This window comes from Lathyrus oleraceus, unplaced genomic scaffold (genome assembly GCF_024323335.1).
Source record: "Lathyrus oleraceus cultivar Zhongwan6 unplaced genomic scaffold, CAAS_Psat_ZW6_1.0 chrUn0124, whole genome shotgun sequence".
In the NCBI taxonomy this organism is placed as follows: Eukaryota; Viridiplantae; Streptophyta; class Magnoliopsida; order Fabales; family Fabaceae; genus Lathyrus; species Lathyrus oleraceus.
In genome coordinates, this window is record NW_026112515.1 from 41,206 (window position 1) to 65,629 (window position 24,424).

Consider the following 24,424-nt stretch of genomic DNA (forward strand, 5'->3'; position numbering starts at 1 on the left):
AAATAACCATGTTTCCCCAAAAATATAAGAGGAGGCGCCAGATGCATTGGACCTCATGAAGAGGCGTCAATACAGCTGGCGCCTGCATGGCATGTGTGTTTTGAAAATAAAATCTATTTCTGCAACAAACAAGAATCGAACAAACAACCTTTGGATCAACAATGAAAGACATTACCATTGCACCACAGACCCTTCATGTTAATTTGTTTCATCATATATTTAATGAGCATTGTTCAATTGTATTTTTTAAATTGTATTAAAATAAAACACAAAATAATTTTATTAATAAAACACAAACTATATATATATATATAAAACTATATAAAACTATATAAAACTATATATATATATATATATATATATATATATATATATATATATATATATATATATATATATAAAACTATATATAAAACTATATATATATATATATATATATATATATATATATATATATATATATATATAAAACTATATATAAAACTATATATATACATATATATATATATATATATATATATATATATATATATATATATATATATATATATATATATAGTTTTATATATAGTTTTATATATATATATATGGATTGGCGCCTTCTCACACATGCCATGCAGGCGCCAGATGTATTGGCGCCTTCTCACACATGCCATGCAGGCGCCAGCTGTATTGGCGTCTCCCTTTGCAGGGCCATGCAGGCGCCACAAGCATTGGCGCCTCTTCATGAGGCCCAATGCATGTGCACCAATGCATCTGGCGCCTCCTCTTATATTTTTGGGGAAACATGGTTATTTTGGAAAAAAATTTGAAAAGTTGGTTATTTTCGTATTATTTTTGAAAAACATGGTTATTTAAAAAAAAAATCCAAAACCAGCACCCATTGAAGACCAAATGAAAGAAAATGTTAGAAGATCATCCAAGCAAAAAAAATTTAGAGTTTGGTGAGAAAGAAAATGATATAAAAATAACTTGATGTAAAAAAGATTTTTATAACTTCATTTTTTATGTAGTATAAACTAATTGGGAAAAAACATTGTTGGCTGTGGGGTTCGAACACGAAGCCAAGCATCACCCCCCCCCCCCCCCCCCCCTCTCTCTCTCTCTCTCTCTCTCTCTCTCCCCCTTGTAGTTCTATGTTTCAATATTAAACATATATATTTGTGTTGGTACTGCAGCTAGTGGAGAATAATTGTTATGGAATTATAGGGTTGTCCATATCATCTTTAGAGATCTCAACGTTTTGCAAAGGAAAAAAATGGTTACCAGATTGCCATTGATCAACATACCAGCTGAAATTTGTCAAGACCGTGTGCAAGCAAAGTAACATAAGGAGAAATTCAACAATGATGAATGTTTTAGAACCAAGTGTCACCTTGAGGTGGTGTATTTTGATGTGTGTGGACCGATACAAGTTGATTCCATTGGTGACAATATATATTTTATCACACTAATTGATGATCATAGTATAAAATCATGGTCGTACATAATAAAGAGAAAGGATGAGGTACTTAAAGTGTTTAAGAAGTTCGAGTCCATGGTTGAAAGGAAAAGCGGTCACAAAATCAATGTTTTCAAAACGGATGGTGGAGGAAAATATGTCTTAAATGAATTTAGTAGGTCTTCTGATTAAAAGGGCATAGTACATAAGGTAGTACCGCCTTATATATCACAATAAATAATTTGATGATTCTTATAGGGTATCACTCTACCGGTGGTTACAAAATATTTGATACACACTACGCCAAAAACTGGAATAGACAGCGCACCTTAGAGGGCGCTTTATTACAAAATCGCACTCTAAAGTGAAGCGAAAAAATAAGGAGCGAACAACTGGAATAGACAGCGCACTTTAGAGGGCGCTTTTGTAATAAAGCGCCCTCTAAGGTGAAGCGAAAAAATAAGGAGGAGATAGAGGGACAACAATACAGGGCGCTTTTTAGAAAGCGCCCTCTAAGGTTACCCTTAGAGGGCGCTTTTAAAAAAGCGCTCTATAAGTCCATGTGCATTTCCAGTTTATAAAGCGCTTTTGGAAAGCCTTAGAGAGCGCTTTCATAAGCGCCCTCTTAGGCCCCCTTTAGAGGGTGCTTTTTTTCCACAAGCGCCCTCTAAGGTCCCCTTTAGTAAACATTAAAATTATAACATACTGCGCGTTTTGTTATTTCACTCTCTGTTATTTTCGTTCTTTTTCACGTTAGGGTTCTCACTGCTACGATTTTCGCTACTTCTAAGGCGTTCTCCTTCCACCTCTGTTAGATCTACGACGTTTCCTCCTTCTATTAATTCGTTGTTAGCTGTTCGATTTTGACACCATAGGTATTTTTCTAATCTTCATATTACTTGGTTTCTCTTCTGACGTTCGCTATTGTTCATTTTTGGTTTCTCTTCTGACTTCGAAGAACTTAATTGGAGTTCTAGATATATACGGATTCGAGATTTTCAAGACAAACAGGTTCTTAATCTTAACCACCCTCTTGCCTAATTTTATACGAAGTTTATAGACGTATGCACATTTGGCCAATCTCTGTGATCAAATTTTTTGTGTTCTCTATTTACATTTTTCGTATCTATTTACTTTTGAACCACAGTTATTGTTCTAACAGTAACTAACTTTACATCGGCCCTGTTTAGCTTCGAGCAATTTTGTATCAATTTGACAAATGAGAAGTTACAGCAGCATTTCAACCAGGTTTGATTTTTCTACTATCTCCTGGTAAACAATTTCTATAGACTCAAATAACACTTCATTATTTCATTATGCAGCATGTCTTCAAAATGGAGCAAGAGGAATATACAAAGGAAGAAATTGATTGGAGTTATATAGAGTTCGTTGATAATCAAGATGTTCTCGATCTTATTGAGAAGGTGCAACTCACCCTTGCATTTTTGTCATTTTAGAAAAGTTCTATCAGTTTGTCATCTCATTCTTGTTTATAACTTCAGAAACCTGGCGGCGTTATTGCTCTTTTGGACGAGGCCTGGTATGTATTAAATGACAATAGTTCAAATATTTGTATTATAGTTAATGGTTTGTTTATGTCATTTTACATAATGTAAAGTGGTGTTAGCGCATGCAAATATATATACTTTGAGCAATAACTATGTTTTATAAAACTAGCACTTACCAGTTAAGCTACCCTACCCACTCACTTGCCTAACAGAGGGTTTAATTAAACTTCTTGAACATCGTCGTGGCCAGGATGGCGCATATATTGGATGCATGAAGTCAGGAGACGTGATATCAGAAGAGTACTTTCCTCTATCTGAATTAATTCTGATTATTTATTTATGATGATAGATCTGAGGAAATAGTTGCCAGTTTTTATGTGTAGATGGTCCCAAAAGATTTTGTTTTAAGATGTCTAAAATTGTTCATTTTTAAAAATTGAACATGTGTTGAATTTTATTCATTATTATCTGTTATCCATTTTTGTCGAGTTATTACTGTAGGTTTTTATTTTTCAGTAAATACTTTGAAGTTACCACATTTGTAGATGTAACTGATTATCTTAATTTTCATCCCTTTGCAAGTCTTTAGGCATGTCTCATTTTTGCCAATAAAATTTGCATTCCCTGGTGTTTAGATATTCCCAACCAGTATCTTAATTTCTAATGAGTAATGAAAGTTTCTATTTTGAATTGATATGTACTTAATCTTTTCTTAGTACAATTATATTTCTTTATCGCATGTTATTTTCTCCTTCATAACTACAATATCATTTTGTTTCATAATTTTTTTACAAATTTGACCTTTTCAATTGTGATTTTATATTCAACTTATATGCTCTGTATTTTATCCTTTTTTTTCCAGGGGAAAGCCTTGGTATGAACCTGATTGGTGGAAATTTGGGGATGAAAAATCGTAAGTAATAATACCATTTAGATGAGAAAATATTTGGTGATTATTTTTTTTTGTTTATTCAGGAATGATCTTCAATGTGATTATGGCTTAATATATTATTTGTTGAAACCAAATCTTATTGAATGGGTAAATTAATGATCTTCAGTCTTCACAATATATCACATCAGTGCCAAGTACTAACATATATTAGAGGCAACAAATAATTTTTAACTTCAGCATACTCATCTCTATGATATTATAAGTTATAACTCCTGATGGAAAATGCATGTTGGATACTTTTGACTGAAGTCTCTTTATGTATAAATATTGCACATGATTTTTTTTTCTTTTTTAGTATGGATCTCCATATTGAGCTGCTTTATTTTTACAATGTGTATCTCATCTCTATTGATTTATTTTGTTTTTAGGTATTTCCGACATGCATCTGGTTCACTTGTTATACTTTCAAAGAATTTGGCACAGTACATTAACATAAACAGGTTAATCTTGATGGTATTAAATGTTGCTTTTTCTTTAACTCTGTTTCCTTTTGAAAGATACTTTCTCCTATTTTGTCTTCCTATCTAGTAATATATCTTTGATTGATCCGAAAACAAAATGTAGTGTATCTTTGAAGACATATGCTTATAAAACTACCTATTCCAAAGCTGTTTGTATTCAAACCGGCATGCGAGGAATGACTGCTAGAAATGAACTTCGATTTAGGAAGCGGACCCTAAGAAGACTGCGGCTAGCAAAAAAAACATACATCTCAGAGATGCTTTTGCTACTTAGTTTTATTTCTTTTTAAGTTATGAATTGGTTGTATATTTAGAATCTTTAGAAGTTAAACGATTATATATCAGTGGATTGTTGTATATGTATGGATTGTTGTATATAAGGCTTGTTGAATGCAATGTGTGAAAAAGGGCTTCAAATTATACAGTTTTAGGTGTACTGCTTCAATATACAGGTTGTCTAAAATAAAATAAAAAATATAGCGCTTTTTAAAAAAAAAAATTAAATAACCACCCACTTTAGAGGGCGCTTTCCAAAATAAGCGTCCTCTAAACCCTTTAAATTTCCACTTTAGAGGGCGCTTTCCAATAAAAGCGCCCTCTAAACCCTTAAAAGTTTCCACTTTAGAGGGCGCTTTCCAGTAAAAGCGCCCTCTAAACCCTTAAAAGTTTCCACTTTAGAGGGCGCTTTCTTTAAAAAGCGCCCTCTAAAGTGGCCCTTAAAGGGCTTAAAGAGCCACTTTAGAGAGCGCTTTCACCAGGAAAAAAAGCGCTGTCTTTACCTATGCCAGCGCCAGATTAGAGGGCGCTTTAAAGCGCTGTTATAGGCCAAAAAAAGCGCCCTCTTTTCCCTTATTTGGCGTAGTGACAACAAATAGAAGGATCATGATTAATAGGGATGTAATTTTCGACGAAATAAAAGAGTTGCAGTAGAGTGCAACCGATCGTTATAATATCTCAACCAGTTACACAAATAAGGAATGCGTTCATGCGGTGCTGGAAGGTACAAAACCAGCCCCCGTTGAAGACCAAATGAAAGAAAATGTTAGAAGATCATCCAAGCAAAAAAGTTTTGAATTTGGTGAGAAAGAAAATAATATAAAAATAACTTGATGTAAAAATGATATCTATAACTTTATTTTTTATGTAGTATAAAGTATTTGGGAAAAAATTATTGTTGGTTGTGGGGTTCGAACACGAAGCCAAGCATCATCCCCCTCTTTCTCTCTCTCTCTCTCTCTCCCTCTCTCTCTATCTCTCTCTCTCTCTCTCCCTTGTAGTTCTATGTTTTAACAGTAAACATATATATTTATGTTGGTACTACAGCTAGTGGAGAATAATTGTTATGGAATTATAGGGTTGGCCATCTCATCTTTAGAGATCTCAACATTTTGCAAAGGAAAAAAATGGTTACCAGATTGCCATTGATCAACATACCAGCTGAAATTTGTCAAGACCGTGTGCAAATAAAGTAACATAAGGGAAAATTCAGCAATGATGAATGTTTTAGAACCAAGTGTCACCTTGAGGTGGTGACTTCTGATGTGTGTGGACCGATGCAAGTTGATTCCATCGGTGACAATATATATTTTATCACACTAATTGATGATGATAATATAAAACCATGGGCGTACATAATCAAGAGAAAGGATGAGGTACTTAAAGTGTTTAAGAAGTTCGAGTCCATGGTTGAAAGGAAAAGCGGTAAGAAAATCAAAGTTCTCAAAACGGATGGTGGAGGAAAATATGTCTCAAATGAATTTGGTAGGTATTTTGATTAAAAGGGCATAGTACATAAGGTAGTACCGCCTTATATATCACAATAAAATAGTGGTCCCAAATGGAAGAATCCCTCGATCATGAACATGGTGAGAAGAATTTTGAAAGGGAAGAACTTGCTGAAAGATTTATGAGGAGAAGCAGTATCCAGAGCTGCATATTCGTTGAATACATTTCCAACAAAGAAACTTAAGAGTTTTCGGTTCGGTAGCATATCAGCGTGTGCCGAGATACCTTAGAAAAAAGTTGGGTGATAATGGAGAATTGATGATTCTTATAGGGTATCACTCTACCGGTGGTTACAAAATATTTGATACAACAAATAAAAGGATGATGATTAGTAGGGATGTCATTTTTGGCAAAATAAAAGAGTTGCAGTAGAGTGCAACCGATTGATATAATATGTCAACCAGTTACACTAATAAGAAATGTGTTCATGCAGTGCTAGAAGGTACAAAACCAGCACCCATTGAAGACCAAATGAAAGAAAATGTTAGAAGATCATCCAAGCAAAAAAGTTTTGAATTTGGTGAAAAAGAAAATTATATAAAAATAACTTGATGTAAAAATGATTTCTATAGCTTTATTTTTTATGTAGTATAAACTAATTGGGAAAAAAACATTACTGGTTGTGGGGTTCGAACACGAAGCCAAGCATCATCCCCCTCGTTCTCTCTCTCTCTCTCTCTCTCTCTCTCTCTCTCTACCCCTTGTAGTTCTAAGTTTCAACAGTAAACATATATATTTGTGTTGGTACTGCAGCTAGTAGAGAATAATTGTTATGGAATTATAGGGTTGGCCATCTCATCTTTAGAGATCTCAATCTTTTGCAAAGGAAAAAGATCGTTACCAGATTTCCATTGATCAACATACCAGCTGAAATTTGTCAAGACCGTGTGCAAACAAAGTAACATAAGGGAAAATTCAGCAATGATGAATGTTTTAGAACCAAGTGTCACCTTGAGGTGGTGTATTCTAATGTGTGTAGACCGATGCAAGTTGATTCCATTGGTGACAGTATATATTTTATCACACTAATCTATGATCATAGTATAAAACCATGGGCGTACAAAATCAAGAGAAAGGATGAGGTACTTAAAGTGTTTAAGAAGTTCAAGTCCATGGTTGAAAGGAAAAGCGGTCACAAAATCAAAGTTCTCAAAACGGATGGTGGAGGAAAATATGTCTCATAGGAATTTGGTAGGTTCTTTTATTAAAAGGGCATAGTACATAAGGTAGTACTGCCTTAAATATCACAATAAAATAGTGTTTCCAAATGGAAGAATCACTCGATCATTAACATGGTGAGAAGAATTTTGAAAGGGAAGAACTTGCTGAAAGATTTATGAGGAGAAGCAGTGTCCAGAGTAACATATTTGTTGAATACATTTCCAACAAAGAAACTTTAGAGTTTTCGGTTCGGTAGCATATCAGCGTGTGCCGGGAAAGCTTAGAAAGAAGTTAGGTGATACTGGAGAATTGGTGATTCTTATAGGGTATCACTCTACCGGTGGTTAAAAAATATTTGATACAACAAATAGAAGGATCATGATTAGTAATGATGTAATTTTCGACGAAATAAAAGAGTTGCAGTAGAGTGCAACCGATTGTTATAATATGTCAACCAGTTACACAAATAAGAAATGCGTTCATGCAGTGCTGGAAGGTACAAAACCAGCCCCCATTGAAGACCAAATGAATGAAAATGTTAGATGATCATCCAAGCAAAAAAGTTTTGAATTTGGTGAGAAAGAAAATTATATAAAAATAACTTGATGTAAAAATGATTTCTATAACTTTATTTTTTATGTAGTATAAACTAATTGGGAAAAAAATATTGCTGGCTGTGGGGTTCGAACACGAAGCCAAGCATCACCCCCTCCTTCCTCTCTCTCTCTCTCTCTCTCTCTCTCTCTCTCTCTCTCTCTCTCTCTCTCTCTCTCTCTCTCTCTCTCTCTCTCTCTCTCTCTGTAGTTCTATATATATTTGTGTTGGTACTGCAGCTAGTGGAGAATAATTGTTATGTAATTATAGGGTTGGCCATCTCATCTTTAAAGATCTCAACGTTTTGCAAAGGAAAAAAATGGTTACCAGATTGCCATTGATCAACATACCAGTTGAAATTTGTCAAGACCGTGTGCAAACAAAGTAACATAAGGGAAAATTCAGCAATGATGAATGTTTTCGAACCAAGTGTCACCTTGAGGTGGTGTATTATGATGCGTGTGGACTGATGCAAGTTGATTCCATTAGTGACAATATATATTTTATCACACTGATTGATGATCATAGTATAAAACCATGGGCGTACATAATCAAGAGAAATGATGAGGTACTTAAAGTGTTTAAGAAGTTCGAGTCCATGGTTGAAAGGAAAAGCAGTCACAAAATCAAAGTTCTCAAAACGGATGGTGGAGGAAAATATGTCTCAAATGATTTTGGCAGGTCTTTTGATTAAAAGGGCATAGTACATAAGGTAGTACCGCCTTATATATCACAATAAAATAGTGTTTCCAAATGGAAGAATCACTCGATCATGAACATGGTGAGAAGAATTTTGAAAGGGAAGAACTTGCTGAAAGATTTATGAGGAGAAGCAGTCTCCAGAGCTGCATATTTGTTGAATACATTTCCAACAAAGGAACTTGAGAGTTTTCGGTTCGGTAGCATATCAGCGTGTGCCGAGATAGCTTAGAAAGAAGTTGGGTGATATTGGAGATATTATGATTCTTATAGGGTATCACTCTAGCGGTGCTACAAAATATTTGATACAACAAATAGAAGGATCATGATTAGTAGGGATACCATTTTTTACGAAATAAAAGAGTTGCAGTAGAGTGCAACCGATTGTTATAATATGCCAACCAATTACACTAATAAGAAATGCGTTAATGCAGTGCTAGAAGGTACAAAACCAGCCCCCATTGAAGACCAAATGAAAGAAAGTTGGGTGATATTGGAGATATTATGATTCTTATAGGGTATCACTCTAGCGGTGCTACAAAATATTTGATACAACAAATAGAAGGATCATGATTAGTAGGGATACCATTTTTTACGAAATAAAAGAGTTGCAGTAGAGTGCAACCGATTGTTATAATATGCCAACCAATTACACTAATAAGAAATGCGTTAATGCAGTGCTAGAAGGTACAAAACCAGCCCCCATTGAAGACCAAATGAAAGAAAATGTTAGAAGATCATCCAAGCAAAAAAGTTTTGAATTTGGTGAGAAAGAAAATTATATAAAAATAACTTGATGTAAAAAATATTTTTATAACTTTATTTTTTATGTAGTATAAACTAATTGGGAAAAAAACATTGTTGGCTGTGGGGTTTGAACCCACGCGCACTTATGTGCAGAAGATCTTAAGTCTTCCCCCTTAACCTCTCGGGCAAACCAGCTTGTTGTTATTTTTTCAGATACAATAATTAATCAAACAAATTTTCACTTAGATTAAAATTTATGAGAAATCTAGAACTAAGAAGAAGCTTATAACCAATCCCATTCTTACAAAATCAAAAAACCGTAACACAGAAAAGTTCCTTACTCCGCATCGAATCAAATCACACGATTTCACATTCATTCATCTTCAACGGTGGAACATTTGGAATCAATTTTCGGCACAGAGAAAGATAGAGTGAATTGTCCATTCTACTTCAAGATCGAAGCATGCAGACATAACGATCAATGCTCCAGGCTCCACACAAAGCCATGCATAATCTCTCTCTCTCTCTCTCTCTCTCTCTCTCTCTCCCCGAGTGTTCAACGGATATGGCAGGAAGGAAATATTGGTTTGTTACAATTAATCTTTTCATGAAGAACAAAGTAAAGTTCTTAGGTGATACCACTCTAGCGGTTGAAGGGATCAGTGATGTATCGATCAAGAGAATGAATGGTGGAAATTCTTTGATAAAGGATGTATTGTATATCCCCAAAATAAAATATAATCTTCTAAGTATTGGCCAATTTCTTGGGAAGGATTAGAATATTCATATGGAGAACAAGATGTTATGCGTTATGTAGCAAACAAAGTTTTTGTCCCAAAAGTTTCTATGGCTCCCAATAGAACTTTCAAAGTTGAGTTGAAGGTTATGGAGCATATGTGTCATGCAATTGCAGCTAGTAGAGAATAATTGTTATAGCATTATAGGGTTTGCCATCTCAACTTTAGAGATATCAATATCTTGAAAAGGAAAAAGATTGTTTCCAGATTGCCATTAATCAACATACTAGCTGAAATTTGTCAAGACTGTGTGCAAACGAAGCAACGTAAGGGAAAATTCAGCAAGGATGCATGTTTTAGAACCAAGGTCACCTTGAGGTGGTGTATTCTGATGTGTGTGGACCGATGCAAGTTGATTCCATTGGTGACAAAAGATGTTTTATCACAATCATTGATGATCATAGTATAAACCCATGGACGTACGTAATCAAGAGAAAGGATGAGGTACTTAAAATGTTTAAGAAGTTCAAATCCATGGTTGAAAGGAAAAGCGGTCACAAAATCAAAGTTCTCAAAACGGATGGTGGAGGAAAATATGTCTCAAATGAATTTGGTAGGTTTTTTGATTAAAAAGGCATAGTACATAAGGTAGTACCACCTTATATATCACAATAAAATAGTGTTTCCAAATGGAAGAATCACTCGATCATGAACATGGTGAGAAGAATTTTGAAAGGGAAGAACTTGCTGAAAGAGTTATGAGGAGAAGCAGTGTTCAGAGCTGCATATTTGTTGAATACATTTCCAACAAAGAAACTTGAGAGTTTTCGGTTCGATAGCATATCAACGTGTGCCGAGATAGCTTAGAAAGAAGTTGGGTGATAATGGAGAATTGATGATTCTTATAGGGTATCACTCTACCGGTGGTTACAAAATATTTGATACAGTAATTGGTGCAAACAAATGAAGGTGTTTTTAGGTTATCAAGATGTTCTTGAAGTGATCAAGAATGGTGTTACTCCACTTGTAGAAGGTATAACGGATGCACAAAGGTCTAGGCATAAGGAAGAGAAGATGAAATGTTACAAGGCGTTGTTTTTGCTCAATTAATGTATTGCTCCAGATAATTTCGAGAAAGCAGGTGATTGCACAACATCGAAGAAAGCTTGGAAAATCTAGGAGAAAACTTATGCAGGAGATGACAAGGAAAATATGGTGAGGTTACAAACTCACAAGAGGCATCTCGAGTTGATTCAAATGGAAGAGAAGGAAACAATTTATTAATTTACAATGAGAATTACAAGATTTGTAAACAAAGTGAAGGCATGTGGATAAACGATCATAGTGTAGTATATTGTTGCTAAAGGCTTAGGTTCTTTGACATTAATATTTGACAATGTAGTGGTTGCGATGGAGGAATAGAATGATCTTACAACGATGATCAATGAAGAGTTACAGAGCTTTCTTGATGCACATGAGCAAAAAATGGAAGAAAAAAGGTTGATAAGAAAAAGGCTGAGATCGCTTTGCAAGCCCGTTTCAATGATCGAAACAAGAAGGTGAAGGGAAAGTGGAATATGAAAAAAGGTTAAGGTAAATTTCAAAATTTTGGTGGAAGAGAATCCAAAAGTTCCAAAAATTTAACATTCCAAAAGGGTGAAAATAATGGCAATATGGTTGTTGGATCAAACAAATCTAGAGGTGGAAATATAAGAGGTAGAGGATAAAAAAGGATGGTTGACAAGTCCAGTGTGCAATGCTTTAATTGTCAAAAGCTTTGTCATTTTGCAGGAGAGTGCAATGCCAACAAGAAAGAACCTCAAGTTGCATGATAAGAGTTTGATGATGAGAGCACACTCTTGGTTATAATGACAGAAGGAGAATGTATCATCAAAAGGTGGCATATAGCATCAGTAGTTTGACAAACACTGTAGAACCAAAGTGTAACCGTTTGTAGTTTTATGCCAAGCGGTTACATGCTAAAGAAAATGTAATGGTGACTCTGAAAGAAGCAGTGCAATGCAATTGATCAATAGTATTTGGACTCCGAGTGTTCAACGCATATCACGGGTATGAAATATTGGTTTGTTACAATCAATTGTATCATGAAGAACAAAGTAAAGTTCAAGTCCATGGTTGAAAGGAAAAGCGGTCACAAAATCAAAGTTCTCAAAACGGATGGTGGAGGAAAATATGTCTCAAATGAATTTGGTAGGTTTTTTGATTAAAAGGGCATAGTACATAAGGTAGTACCGCCTTATATATCACAATAAAATAGTGTTTCCAAATGGAAGATCACTCGATCATGAACATGGTGAGAAGAATTTTGAAAGGGAAGAACTTGCTGAAAGAGTTATGAGGAGAAGCAGTGTTCAGAGCTGCATATTTGTTGAATACATTTCCAACAAAGAAACTTGAGAGTTTTGAGTTCGGTAGCATATCAGAGTGTGCCGAGATAGCTTTGAAAGAAGTTGGGTGATATTAGAGAATTGGGGATTCTTATAGGGTATCACTCTACCGGTGGTTACAAAATATTTGATACAACAAATAGAAGGATCATGATTAGTAGGGATGTCATTTTCGACGAAATAAAAGAGTTGCAGTATAGTGCAACCGATTGTTATGATATGTCAACCAGTTACACTAATAAGAAATGCTTTCATGCAGTGTTGGAAGGTACATAACCAACCCCCATTGAAGACCAAATGAAAGAAAATGTTAGAAGATCATCAAAGCAAAAAAGTTTTGAATTTTGTGAGAAAGAAAATTATATAAAAAAAACTTGTTGTAAAAAAGATGTTTATAACTTTATTTTTTATGTAGTATAAACCAAATAGGAAAAAAAATTGCTGGCTGTGGGGTTCGAACCCACGCGCACTTATGTGCAGAAGATCTTAAGTCTTCCCCCTTAACCTCTCGGGCAAACCAGCTTGTTGTTATTTTGTCACATACAATAATTAATCAAACACATTTTCACTTTGATTAAATTTTATGAGCAATCTAGAACTAAGAAGAAACTTATAACCAATCCCATTCTTACAAAATCAAAAAACCGTAACGCAGAAAAATTCCTTACTCTGCATCAAATCAAATCAAACGATTTTACATTCATTCATCTTCAACGGTGGAACATTTGGAATCAATTTTCGGCACAGAGAAAGATAGAGTGAATTTTCCATTCTACTTCAAGTTCGAAGCATGCAGACATAATGATCAATGCTCCAGGCTCCACACAAAGCCATGCATCATCTCTCTCTCACTCTCTCTCTCTCTCTCTCTCTCCGAGTGTTCAACGCATATGACAGGAAGGAAATATTGGTTTGTTACAATTAATCTTTTCATGAAGAACAAAGTAAAGTTCGTAGGTGATACCACTCTAGCGGTTGAAGGGATCAGTGATGTATCGATCAAGAGAATGAATGGTGGAAATTCTTTGATAAAGGATGTATTGTATATCCCCAAAATAAAGTGTAATCTTCTAAGTATTGGCCAATTTCTTGGGAAGGATTAGAATATTCATATGCAGAACAAGATGTTATGCGTTATGGATGCAAACAAAGTTTTTGTCCCAAAAGTTTCTATGGCTCCCAATAGAACTTTCAAAGTTGAGTTGAAGGTTATGGAGCATAGGTGTCATGCAATTGCAACTAGTAGAGAATAATTGTTATGGCATTATAGGGTTGGCCATCTCAACTTTAGAGATCTCAACGTCTTGAAAAGGAAAAAGATGGTTACCAGATTGCCATTGATCAATATACTAGCTGAAATTTGTCAAGACTGTGTGCAAACGAAGCAACATAAGGGAAAATTAAGCAAGGATGCATGTTTTAGAACCAAGGTCACCTTGAGGTGGTGTATTCTGATGTGTGTGGACCGATGCAAGTTGATTCCGCTGGTGACAATAGATATTTTATCACACTCATTAATGATCATAGTATAAAACCATGGGCGTACGTAATCAAGAGAAAGGATGAGGTACTTAAAGTGTTTAAGAAGTTCAAGTCCATGGTTGAAAGGAAAAGTGGTCACAAAATTAAAGTTCTCAAAAATGGATGGTGGAGGAAAATATGTCTCAAATTAATTTGATAGGTTCTGTGATCAAAATGGCATAGTACATAAGGTAGTACCACACTATATATCATAATAAAACAGTGTTCCCAAATGGAAGAATCACTCAATGATGAACATGGTGAGAAGAATGTTGAAAGGGAAGAACTTGTTGAAAGAGTTATGAGGAGAAGCAATGTCCAGAGTTGCATATTTGTTGAATACGTTTCCAACAAATAAGCTTGAAAGTATTACACAAGAGGAAACATGGTCTGGATTTATACCGAATCTGAGTCACTTGAGAGTTTTCGGTTCGGTATCATGTCAACATGTGTTGGGATAACTTAGAAAGAAATTGGGTGATAAATGGAGAATTGATAATTCTTATAGGGTATCACTATACTTAAGGTTACAAAATATTTGATGCAACAAATAGAAGGATCAAGATTAGTAGGGTTGTCATTATCGACGAAATAAAAGAGTTGTGATATAGTGCAACCGGTTGTTATAATATGTCAACCAATTACACTAATAAGAAATGCGTTCATGCAGTGTTGGAAGGTACATAACCATCCCCTATTGAAGACCAAATGGAAGAAAATGTTACAAGATCATCAAAGCAAAAAAAAATTGAATTTGGTGAGAAAGAAAATTATAAAAAAACTTGAAGTAGAAAAGATTTTTATAACATTATTTTTAATGTAGTATACAATAATTGATAAATAAAAAAGGTCGTTGGCTATGGGGTTCAAACCCACACACACTTATGTATGCATATCTTATAGCTTATGCCTTAATCTTTGCAAGTGAGGTTCTAGATGAAGAACCTATAGACTATAAGGAAGTTTATGAGGAGTCGAAATAAGACTGCAATCAATTTGGCAAAGAATATGATAGCACATGGACGAAGCAAGCACATCGAAATGAGGTTTCATTATCTTCGAGAGCAAGTTGCAAAAGGAAAGTTGAATCTTGAACACTGCAGAAATGAAAATCATATTGCAGACATCATGACGAAAGGAGTGCAGATCGAAGTGTTCAAGAAGTTAAGATTTATGATGAATGTGGATAGCTTAGGCATAATAAATTAGGTGGTGTGTTGAATTGTAATTCCTTGTGTCGAAGAAGGTTGTTCGACAGAGGGAAGGAAGTGTCGAAACATTTATGTCAAAATGTCGAAGCAGGTTGCTCGACAAAGATTTTGACTTAGGTTTATTTTGTAATTTTAGCTGAATTAGGTTAGTTAGAGTTTTTGCTTAGAGAGCAAGCAAACACAACCTATAAATAGAGAGTAACCCATTTTAAATGAAGAAATATTAATTTTGAAATAAACTATTAAAGTAAAATAAAAAATGAAACATATCCTTAATTAATTATTATTTTGTTGACACAGTAAAATCAGAAATGGTCTTTCTACCCAATTGCTAAAAAATATTCCACATTCCACCAACTGTTGTTGACAATAGATGGTGTGTTAATTTAAAATCAAAAGGTAAATTTGCTGAAGATAATGCATAGATAATCAAGTCGTTAGTTGTTTATTTACTGGGAAACTTTGAAATGGTCTTTCAATTATTCCTTGTGTTGGGACGAATGTGAAACAATTATTATAAAAATTATGTCTAAGGAAGTAAGACAAAGTCTATTATACTGATCTTAATTTGATTTATGAAGAATGATTCATTATCTAATACTAAATTAATTACGGTAAACTTCAATTGCAACCCACTTCAACGTTTCAACCTTATAAATACCAAGATTTACATGCAACAAAAATCAATTCTCACAAGCAAACAATAATTTACATAAAAAGTGAGTTGCAAAATGAAGGTCCTTTACTTCCTTGTTACCATCTTGGCTTTGGCATCTTCTCCTTCCTTTGCTTATGACCCTAGTCCTCTCCAAGACTTTTGTGTTGCAATTCAAGATCCCAAAGATGCTGGTATTTATATATTCTTCATAAATCTTTTTTTAATTAGCTTGTGTTAAGAATTTACTCTATTCTAACTATATCTTGATGATTTGTAGTATTTGTGAATGGAAAGTTCTGTAAAGACCCTGCGTTAGTTAAAGCTGAAGATTTCTTCGAACATGTTAATCCTGGAAATACCTCAAACGCATTAGGCTCTCAAGTGACTGCAGTCACTGTAGATCAACTATTCGGACTAAACACACTCGGCATATCTTTGGCTCGCATTGATTTTGCACCTAAGGGTTTAAATCCACCCCACACTCACCCTCGAGGCACTGAGATCCTTATAGTTCTTGAAGGCACCCTTTATGTTGGATTTGTCACTTCCAATCAAGATAAAAATCGTCTCTTCACCAAAGTGCTCAACAAGGGTGATGTATTTGTGTTTCCTATCGGTCTCATCCACTTTCAACTAAATGTGGGATACGGTAATGCCGTTGCAATTGCTGGACTTAGCAGTCAAAATCCAGGAGTTATTACTATTGCAAATGCGTTGTTCAAATCTAATCCCCCTATTTCTGACGAGGTTCTTACCAAAGCTTTTCAAGTAGATAAGAGCATCATTGATTATCTTCAAAAGCAGTCTTGGTACGACAACAACTAATTCGAGAACATAATAAATCAATTTATTCAGTATGGATAATTGATTTATGGTCTTCAATCACATCCTGCAATCAACCTTCCCTACTTTCTTCTTCTTATTATTGTTAATAAATAAAATGTATTGTCTTTTATTTGAACATGTGGTTATTTTATTTTGAGTTTCATTTGGTTCAATAATAGATTGTTTTGAGGATTTTTGTAAGCTAATAATTTTCTATCCCAATGGTGATCATTATTTTGAATTATTAATGACTCTTATCCGACTATAAGTTAAACTACATACTAACAATAATTTATTTTTACCATTTTGATTTAGTTTTTAGAAAATTCGTTACGAATATTAATATTATAATTTTCACAATAATTTATTTCCATGAGAATAAGAAATAATACTCAAATCTTTTCTTAATAAATGAGATGATACATGAAGTTGAAGTCCTGAGTATTTACCCTATACATGTTTACTTTTCTTTGAACATGAGTGTGGATGCTCATGTTTTGGAAGATTTTCAGGAAATAGTTATGATTTGAGACATTGTGACTGCCTTTTGAGATTATTAACTTTTGATTCAATATATCTTCTTAATGTACATCAACAAGTACACGGTACATACCTATCATTATAGTAACGCATTTTCCAAATTTTTCAGAGGTGAGGACGACTTTCATAAGTATCATGGCATCATAAATGCTACAAATTGTTTTAGCAATGTGTTTTTCATAGATTTGAAGCATGTGAGTTCAATGATAAAGATCCGTATATTCTTCGATATTCATAACAACATTTGGAAATTGAATGGATAGTTGAAAAATGAAAGAAATACTTAGCTTGAAATCGGTAAGAAATAAGCTTGTGTGTGAACATGTGAATTTTAAAAAATAAAGTCTCATACTACAATTTAGTAGTGCTTATATACAATAGATTGGCCTCTTATGGTGTGTCCCAAAAGTATTCAATTTTAGTAATTGAATAAGTAAGAACTAGGATGTTTTGTCTTGGTCGTGCCGTGGTTGATTGTCTGCCTTGCACAATTTTGGATAGTGATGCAAAACTTCTTAAAGAGAGCAACCTAGTTTACGACTTGACCCAATAATTTCTTATGTGCCAGATTTCCAAAATCGAAAAACAAGAATCATAATACCTTTTCAAACTGACATGGCTATCGAAGAAATTATTAGTACTTCTGATGTTGCCTCTTATAAGCCATTCAAGTTTGAGGGATGTCATTTTAAATGTTAGAAACCAAAAATATGTTTTTTCTTAACCATCAAAAAGTTTGTCAACTTTTTGACCGATAACATTTCTGTCGTTCTTTATGGATCAAATGCGCAAATTAACGACAAGTAATATGTGGATTTAGATGGAATTGTTATTTCTGATTAATCTAAATTTGCTGCACAAATTAAAGAAAAGGATTTACAATTTAGGAAAGAAATCAATTCATGGAAAGAGAATGATTATCTATGTAAAAAATATATTCTTAATGGATTCGCAAAATGTAACCGGACCTAACACTTAGTAGACTTGTCTCTTGGTTGCAAATCAATTGGCTATATTAGTTTATAAAAGAAACTAAAACCTGATGGAACAATTGATAAATACAAAGCTCACCTTATGGCCAAAGCTTTAAGACAAAGAGAAAATATAGATTTCTTCGATACTTTTTCTATGGTCACTAGAACTTTCATCGATTAGGACTCGAATTGAGAATGACTTTTATTACTTCTATTTATAAATTAATAGTATACTAAATGAATGTTAAAAACTTCTTTTAAATGGTGACTTAGAAGAAGAAACATATATGGACCAATTGGATGTGTTTGTGATTCATGGATAAGAAAACAAGGTATGTAAGTTAGATAAGTCTAATATGGTCTAAAATAGGCACCAACGCAAAGGTATGAAAACATTGATAATTTAATAATATCAAATGGGTAGAAAGTGATTGAAAGTTACAAATGTGAAAAATTATAATTTGCATTATCATATGTCTCTATGAAGACAAATTACTCATATTTAGATCAAACATTCGGTCTGTGAATATTGTGAAATCACTGTTGTGCAACAACTTTGATATGAAACACCTTGGAGAAGTCAATGTTATTATTACAATCAAGTCACTTTATCTAGATGAATTGCTCATATTTAGATCAAACATCGATGTTATGAATGTTGTGAAATCACTATTGTGCAACAACTTTGATATGAAAGACCTTGGAGAAGTCAATTGGATTCTTGGAATCAAGATTACTAGATCCGAGAAGGGAATATATTCTGATCAATCTCACTATGTGGAGAAGATTTTAAATATATATAATTACTTTGATTGTAAATTTGCTTGTATACACCATATGACCCTAGTGTAAAATGATTTAAGAACACTAGTGATACTGTGAGACAAACTAAGTATGCGAGCATCATTGACAGACATAAGTATACCACTGATTGTACTATACCTAACATGGATAATTTGAATAACTTTTTCCGCAAGGATATATTAATTTTTAGTCGAGATAGCTATCAGCGTTTTCAACTTCAAATCCTACTAGGCTTTCTAGGTGGAATTTTGTTACTATTTGAGGAGTAAATCTCCTTTGTGAAGACTTAGACCTCAAGAGAAATTATATACTCTATAGGAGAGTTTGAGTTGAGTCTTTATATTTATAGTTTGTACACTATATTCTTAGGCATTAATTCTAAATCAGTTGAATACAATTTTGAATTGTATTAGAAATTTTATCTTTCATATTTTTAACTGAATAAACACACTTAGTAGAGTGCTCGAGTGAAAGTGAGAGGTGTCTCAGATTTAGGGAGAGTCTAGAAACTAACAGGTAGTATTAGAAAAAGAGGCATTGAACTGGATGAGTTCAAATCATATCAATTTGTACTTTTGATTATTAAAAGTGAATTTCATTTCGTTAGATCAACACCCTCCATAAGTATGTGGTTTTGCACTGAACTAGGTTACCAATTCTTGTGTTATTTATATTATGCCTATATTTAGTCTGTTATGCATTTAAATCGTCACACACATTGCTCCAACATTCTGTTTGACATCTTGTCATCCGAAGAAAAGAATTTCAGTAATCGTTCAACCATAGTTGCGGTTTGAAAATAATAGGTTAGGTGATGTATCCTAAAATGGTAAACAAGTAAAAGCCTCTTTTAAATCAAATTATTGTTTATGCAAATGTGCCTTTATAATCTTTTCATATGGATATTTTTGGCTCATCCAAAACAATTAGTTTTGGATAGAACTATTACGCCCTTGTAATATGGGTTGACTACTTTCACTATACATGGGCTTTTTCTTATTAGATATAAGGGATGTGTTTTATGCCTTTCGAAATATAGCCAGGGTTATCCAAAACGAGAATGGATTAAGCATTGCATCTATCCAAAGTGATCTTGGAGGTGATTTCCAAAATGAGGTATTAGAAAAGTTTTATAATGAGAATGGTATTGAGCATACTTTCTCTAATACAACATACTCCTCAACAAAATGGGATAGTGGAAGAGAAAAATAGATCTTTTGAGTAACTTCCAAGAATGATGCCTAATAAGACTAACATTCCTATGTACTTTTGGGCTAATGCACTAAGCAATGCTTGATATGTAATTAAATATGGCTTGATAAGGTCAATTCTAAAGAAAAATCTTTATGAGTTATACAAATTAAGCCCAATATTTCTCACCTTCGTATGTTCGGATGCAAATGTTTTGTCCTTAACAACTAAAGAATAATCTTAAAAATTTTGACGCTAAATTTGATGAAGATCTATTCTTAGGACATTTCACTTCTAGTAAATATTTCAAGATATTTAATAAAAGAGACATTTCTATAGAATAATCATTCCATGTTACCTTTGATAAAAGTAATCCCAAGTCGGTAGAGGTAAGAGTTTCTGATTGTGTAGGTATTCTGAAGAACATTCTTCTTGAAGATCAAGATAAAGATGAAGTATAAGATCAAGATCAAGATAAAATTAAAAATGAGTTATTATTATGGTTGAATAAATGGACAAAGTAAGAAGATACTAAAAAATGTATATTTTGTAGTAGTGTTTGCAATACGTAAGCAAGTTCGCGATACGATAGTCCTCCCTTATATGTAAATCTTGGGCGAATGTTTTCAAAACTGATACAATTTGTTTCCAAACTTGTGGCATCTTTGTTTGGGAATATTGAATAAATATATATTGATGCATTCTCGAATCAATGGGTGTGTATAGTAACTCAATATCAACGTGAGTCACACACCCCAATGTGCAAATTGGCGGTAGTGACGGAGTGGGGGCCATGAAGCCCTATCTTGCCGACCATGTCCCATAAAAATTTATGATGCCCTAGGAGAGTGGAAAGTTAGGCTGCTAAGAAAAGGTAAGAGTTTAATATGTAAACTCAAGGAATAAAATTCCATTTTCCACGAAGATGATTTTATGAAGATGAATAGGTCAATTTTCATCTTCCCTCCATTATTTTTTTAAATATTATGTCAAAAACTAAGAAAGAGTATAAATTGGTCTTAATTTGTACATAAATTTATTCCTTAATGAGGTACTTGTTTATTTGTTTCTTTAGTGCGTAATTTTGAAATGTTCTTTCAATTATGCCTTGGGGATGTTAAGAAAAAAAGTTAATTCTAGTGCATGTAAGAAGTTGCACTTTTATGTCAACCGGTTACACCTGGAACTCTTTAGCTAAAATTGAGTATGTAAAGTAGTGCAACCGATTGGCATAATATGTCAACCAGTTATACCTGCGACTTTTCAGTTTTATTTGTTTTATAATTGTACTCCATCTCTCTCTCTCTCTCTCTATATATATATATATATATATATATATATATATATCCCATTCCAAGCTCAATAATATTCCCCAATCGGGTGGTGCCAAGTTCAAACATTTGGCATTTAGGGCGAGGTTCGATCCATAAAACACCCAGTGTGCAAAAATGATCACTTCAGTTTCCAATGAAAAAATCCCTGCAAATATCTTGATTCTCAATACGAATAATTACAAGAATTGGTGCAAACAAATGAATGTGTTTTTAGATTATCAAGATGTTCTTGAAGTGATCAAGAATGGTGTTACTCCATTTGTAGAAGGTGCAACGGATGCACAAAGGTCTAGGCATAAGGAAGAGAAGATGAAATGTTACAAGGCGTTGTTTTTGCTCCATTAATGTGTTGTTGTAGATAATTTTTAGAAAGCAGGTGATTGTACAACTTCGAAGCAAGCTTGGAAAATCTAGGAGAAAACTTATGAAGTATATGATGAGGAAAATGTGGTGAGCGTACAAACTTATAAGAGGCAACTCGAGTTGATTAAAATCGAAAAGAAGGAAATAATTTATGAATTTACAATGAGTATTGCAATATTGGTAAATAAAGTGAAGGCATGTGGAGAAACGGTCATAGTGTAGTATGTTGTCGCGAAAGTCTTGGGGTTCTTTGACGCTACTATTTGACAATGTAGTGGTTACGATGGAGGAATCAAATGATCTTGCAACGATTAGCAAAGAGGAGTTGCAGAGCTCTCTTGATGGACATGAGCAGAAAATGGAGGAAATAAATGTTGATAAGGAAACTTTAGAGATTGCTTTGCAAGCCTGTTTCAATGAGCGAACCAAAAGGGTGAAGGAAAAGTGGCATATGAACAAAGGTTAAGGGAAATTTCAAAATTTTGGTGGAAGAGAATCCTAAAGTTCAAAAAAATCAACATTCCAAAAGGGTGAAAATAATGGTAATATGGCTGTTGGATCAAACAAATCTAGAGGTAGAAATGTAAGAGGTAGAGGATAAAGAAGGATCATTGAAAAGATCAGTGTACAATGCTTGAATTGTCAAAAGCTTTTTCATTTTTTAGAAGAGTGCAATGCCAACAAGAAAGAACCTCAAGTTACAAGACAAGAGTTTGATGATGAGAGCAAAATCTTGGTTATGATTACAGAAGGAGAATGCATCATCAAAAGGTGGCAAGATAGTATCAGTAGTTTGAAAAACATTGTAGAACCAAAGTGTAACCGTTTGTAGTTTTATGCCAATCAGTTACATGCTAAAGAAAATGTAATGGTGACTTTGAAAGAAGCAGTGCAATGCAATTAATCAATGGTATTTGGACTCTGGGTGTTCATCACAGAGGAAATATTGGTTTGTTACAATCAATTGTTTCATGAATAACAAAGTAAAGTTCGTAGATGATACCACTCTAGCGGTGGAAGAGATCAGTGATATATCGATCAAGAGAATGGATGGTGGAAATTCTTTGATAAATGATGTATTTAATATCCCCAAAATAAAGTGTAATCTTCTAAGTATTGGCCAATTTCTTGGCAAGGATTACAATATTCATACGGAGAACAAGATGTTATGCGTTATGGATGCAAACAATGTTTTGGTCCTAAAAGCCTCTATGGCTCCCAATAGAATTTTCAATGTTGAGTTGAAGGTTATGGAGCATAGGTGTCATGCAATTGGAGCTAGTAGAGAATAATTGTTATGGCATTATAGGGTTGGCCATCTCAACTTTAAAGATCTCAACGTCTTGCAAAGGAAAAAGATGGTTACCAGATTCCCATTGATAAACATACCAGCTGAAATTTATCAAGACTGTGTGCAAACGAAGCAACATAAGGGAAAATTCAGCAAGGATGCATGTTTTAGAACCAAGTGTCACCTTGATGTGGTGTATTCTGATGTGTGTGGACCGATGGAAGTTGATTCCATTGGTGACAATAGATATTTTATCACACTCATTGATTATCATAGTATAAAACCACGGGCATACGTAATCAAGGGAAAGGACGAGGTTCTTAAAGTGTTTAAGAAGTTCAAGCCCATGGTTGAAAGGAAAAGCGATCACAAAATCAAAGTTCTCAAAACAGATGGTGGAAGAAAAAATGTCTAAAATGAATTTGGTAGGTTTTGTGATCAAAAAGGCATAGTACATAAGGTAGTACCGCCTTATATACCATAATATAATAGTGTTTCCAAAAGGAAGAATCACTCGATCATGAACATGGTGAGAAGAATGTTGAAAGGGAAGAACTTGTTGAAAGAGTTATGAGGAGAAGTAGTGTCCTAAGTGTCGCATCCGCGAAAAACAACCGGCGAAAAAAACAAACAAACAGAGCCGCCACCGTGCGTTATTTATCCCAAAGGAGGGAAAGGAAACGCTCGAAGTAAACCTGGAAAGGAAATGGTCTTACGACCGAAGATTACAGGGTACGGGAGTCGGTTACGCAAGGGGAAGGTATTAGCACCCCTCACGTCCGTCGTACTCGACGGGATCCACGCTCAAAAGAATAGAAGAAAGGTTTCTGAAAACTGCTCACAAACTGCACACACGCTGGAATCAAACACAGATGAAAGACGGAAAAAACGGACTCGGCAGGATATCGCATCCTGGGCCTACGTAGTTTGTCAGACACAAACATCAGAGTCGACGTAGTTTGGGAACAGGGGAAACGTGCTCGCTAGGATGTCGCATCCTATGCATACGTATCTTCTCTGACCAGAGAAAGAATCAGAGCACTCGTAGCTCGGCTAACACACGCCAAACAAAACACAAACAGGAAACTGACTGCCAATTGCTGGACTTACATCAGACTCCTCACAACCAAACACAAACAAGGAAACCGAATGCCAATCGCTGGACTTACATCAGACTCCAAGCACACAAACACAAACAAGCACAGGAAACCGACTGCCA

General features: G+C 34.3%; 1 protein-coding gene, 1 long non-coding RNA gene and 2 other non-coding genes across 4 annotated transcripts; 2 read left to right on the forward strand and 2 right to left on the reverse strand.

The window, feature by feature from the left end:
- Nucleotides 1-3,168: 3,168 nt before the first annotated feature.
- Nucleotides 3,169-4,509, forward strand: LOC127112462 (uncharacterized). Its single transcript, XR_007798804.1, has 4 exons — nt 3,169-3,249; nt 3,812-3,862; nt 4,270-4,341; nt 4,466-4,509. It is a non-coding gene; the product is annotated as an uncharacterized LOC127112462 (long non-coding RNA).
- Nucleotides 4,510-9,460: 4,951 nt separating this feature from the next.
- Nucleotides 9,461-9,543, reverse strand: TRNAL-UAA (transfer RNA leucine (anticodon UAA)). Its single transcript has one exon. It is a non-coding gene; the product is annotated as a tRNA-Leu (tRNA).
- A 3,389-nt stretch (nt 9,544-12,932) lies between these two features.
- TRNAL-UAA (transfer RNA leucine (anticodon UAA)) lies at nt 12,933-13,015 on the reverse strand. The gene has a single exon. It is a non-coding gene; the product is annotated as a tRNA-Leu (tRNA).
- Nucleotides 13,016-15,848: 2,833 nt separating this feature from the next.
- Nucleotides 15,849-16,956, forward strand: LOC127112461 (germin-like protein subfamily 1 member 7). The gene is made up of 2 exons (XM_051046349.1): nt 15,849-16,074; nt 16,161-16,956. Exons 1-2 carry the CDS (start codon nt 15,957-15,959, stop codon nt 16,706-16,708), a joined length of 666 nt encoding a protein of 221 aa, XP_050902306.1. The 5' UTR covers nt 15,849-15,956; the 3' UTR covers nt 16,709-16,956.
- Nucleotides 16,957-24,424: the final 7,468 nt, after the last annotated feature.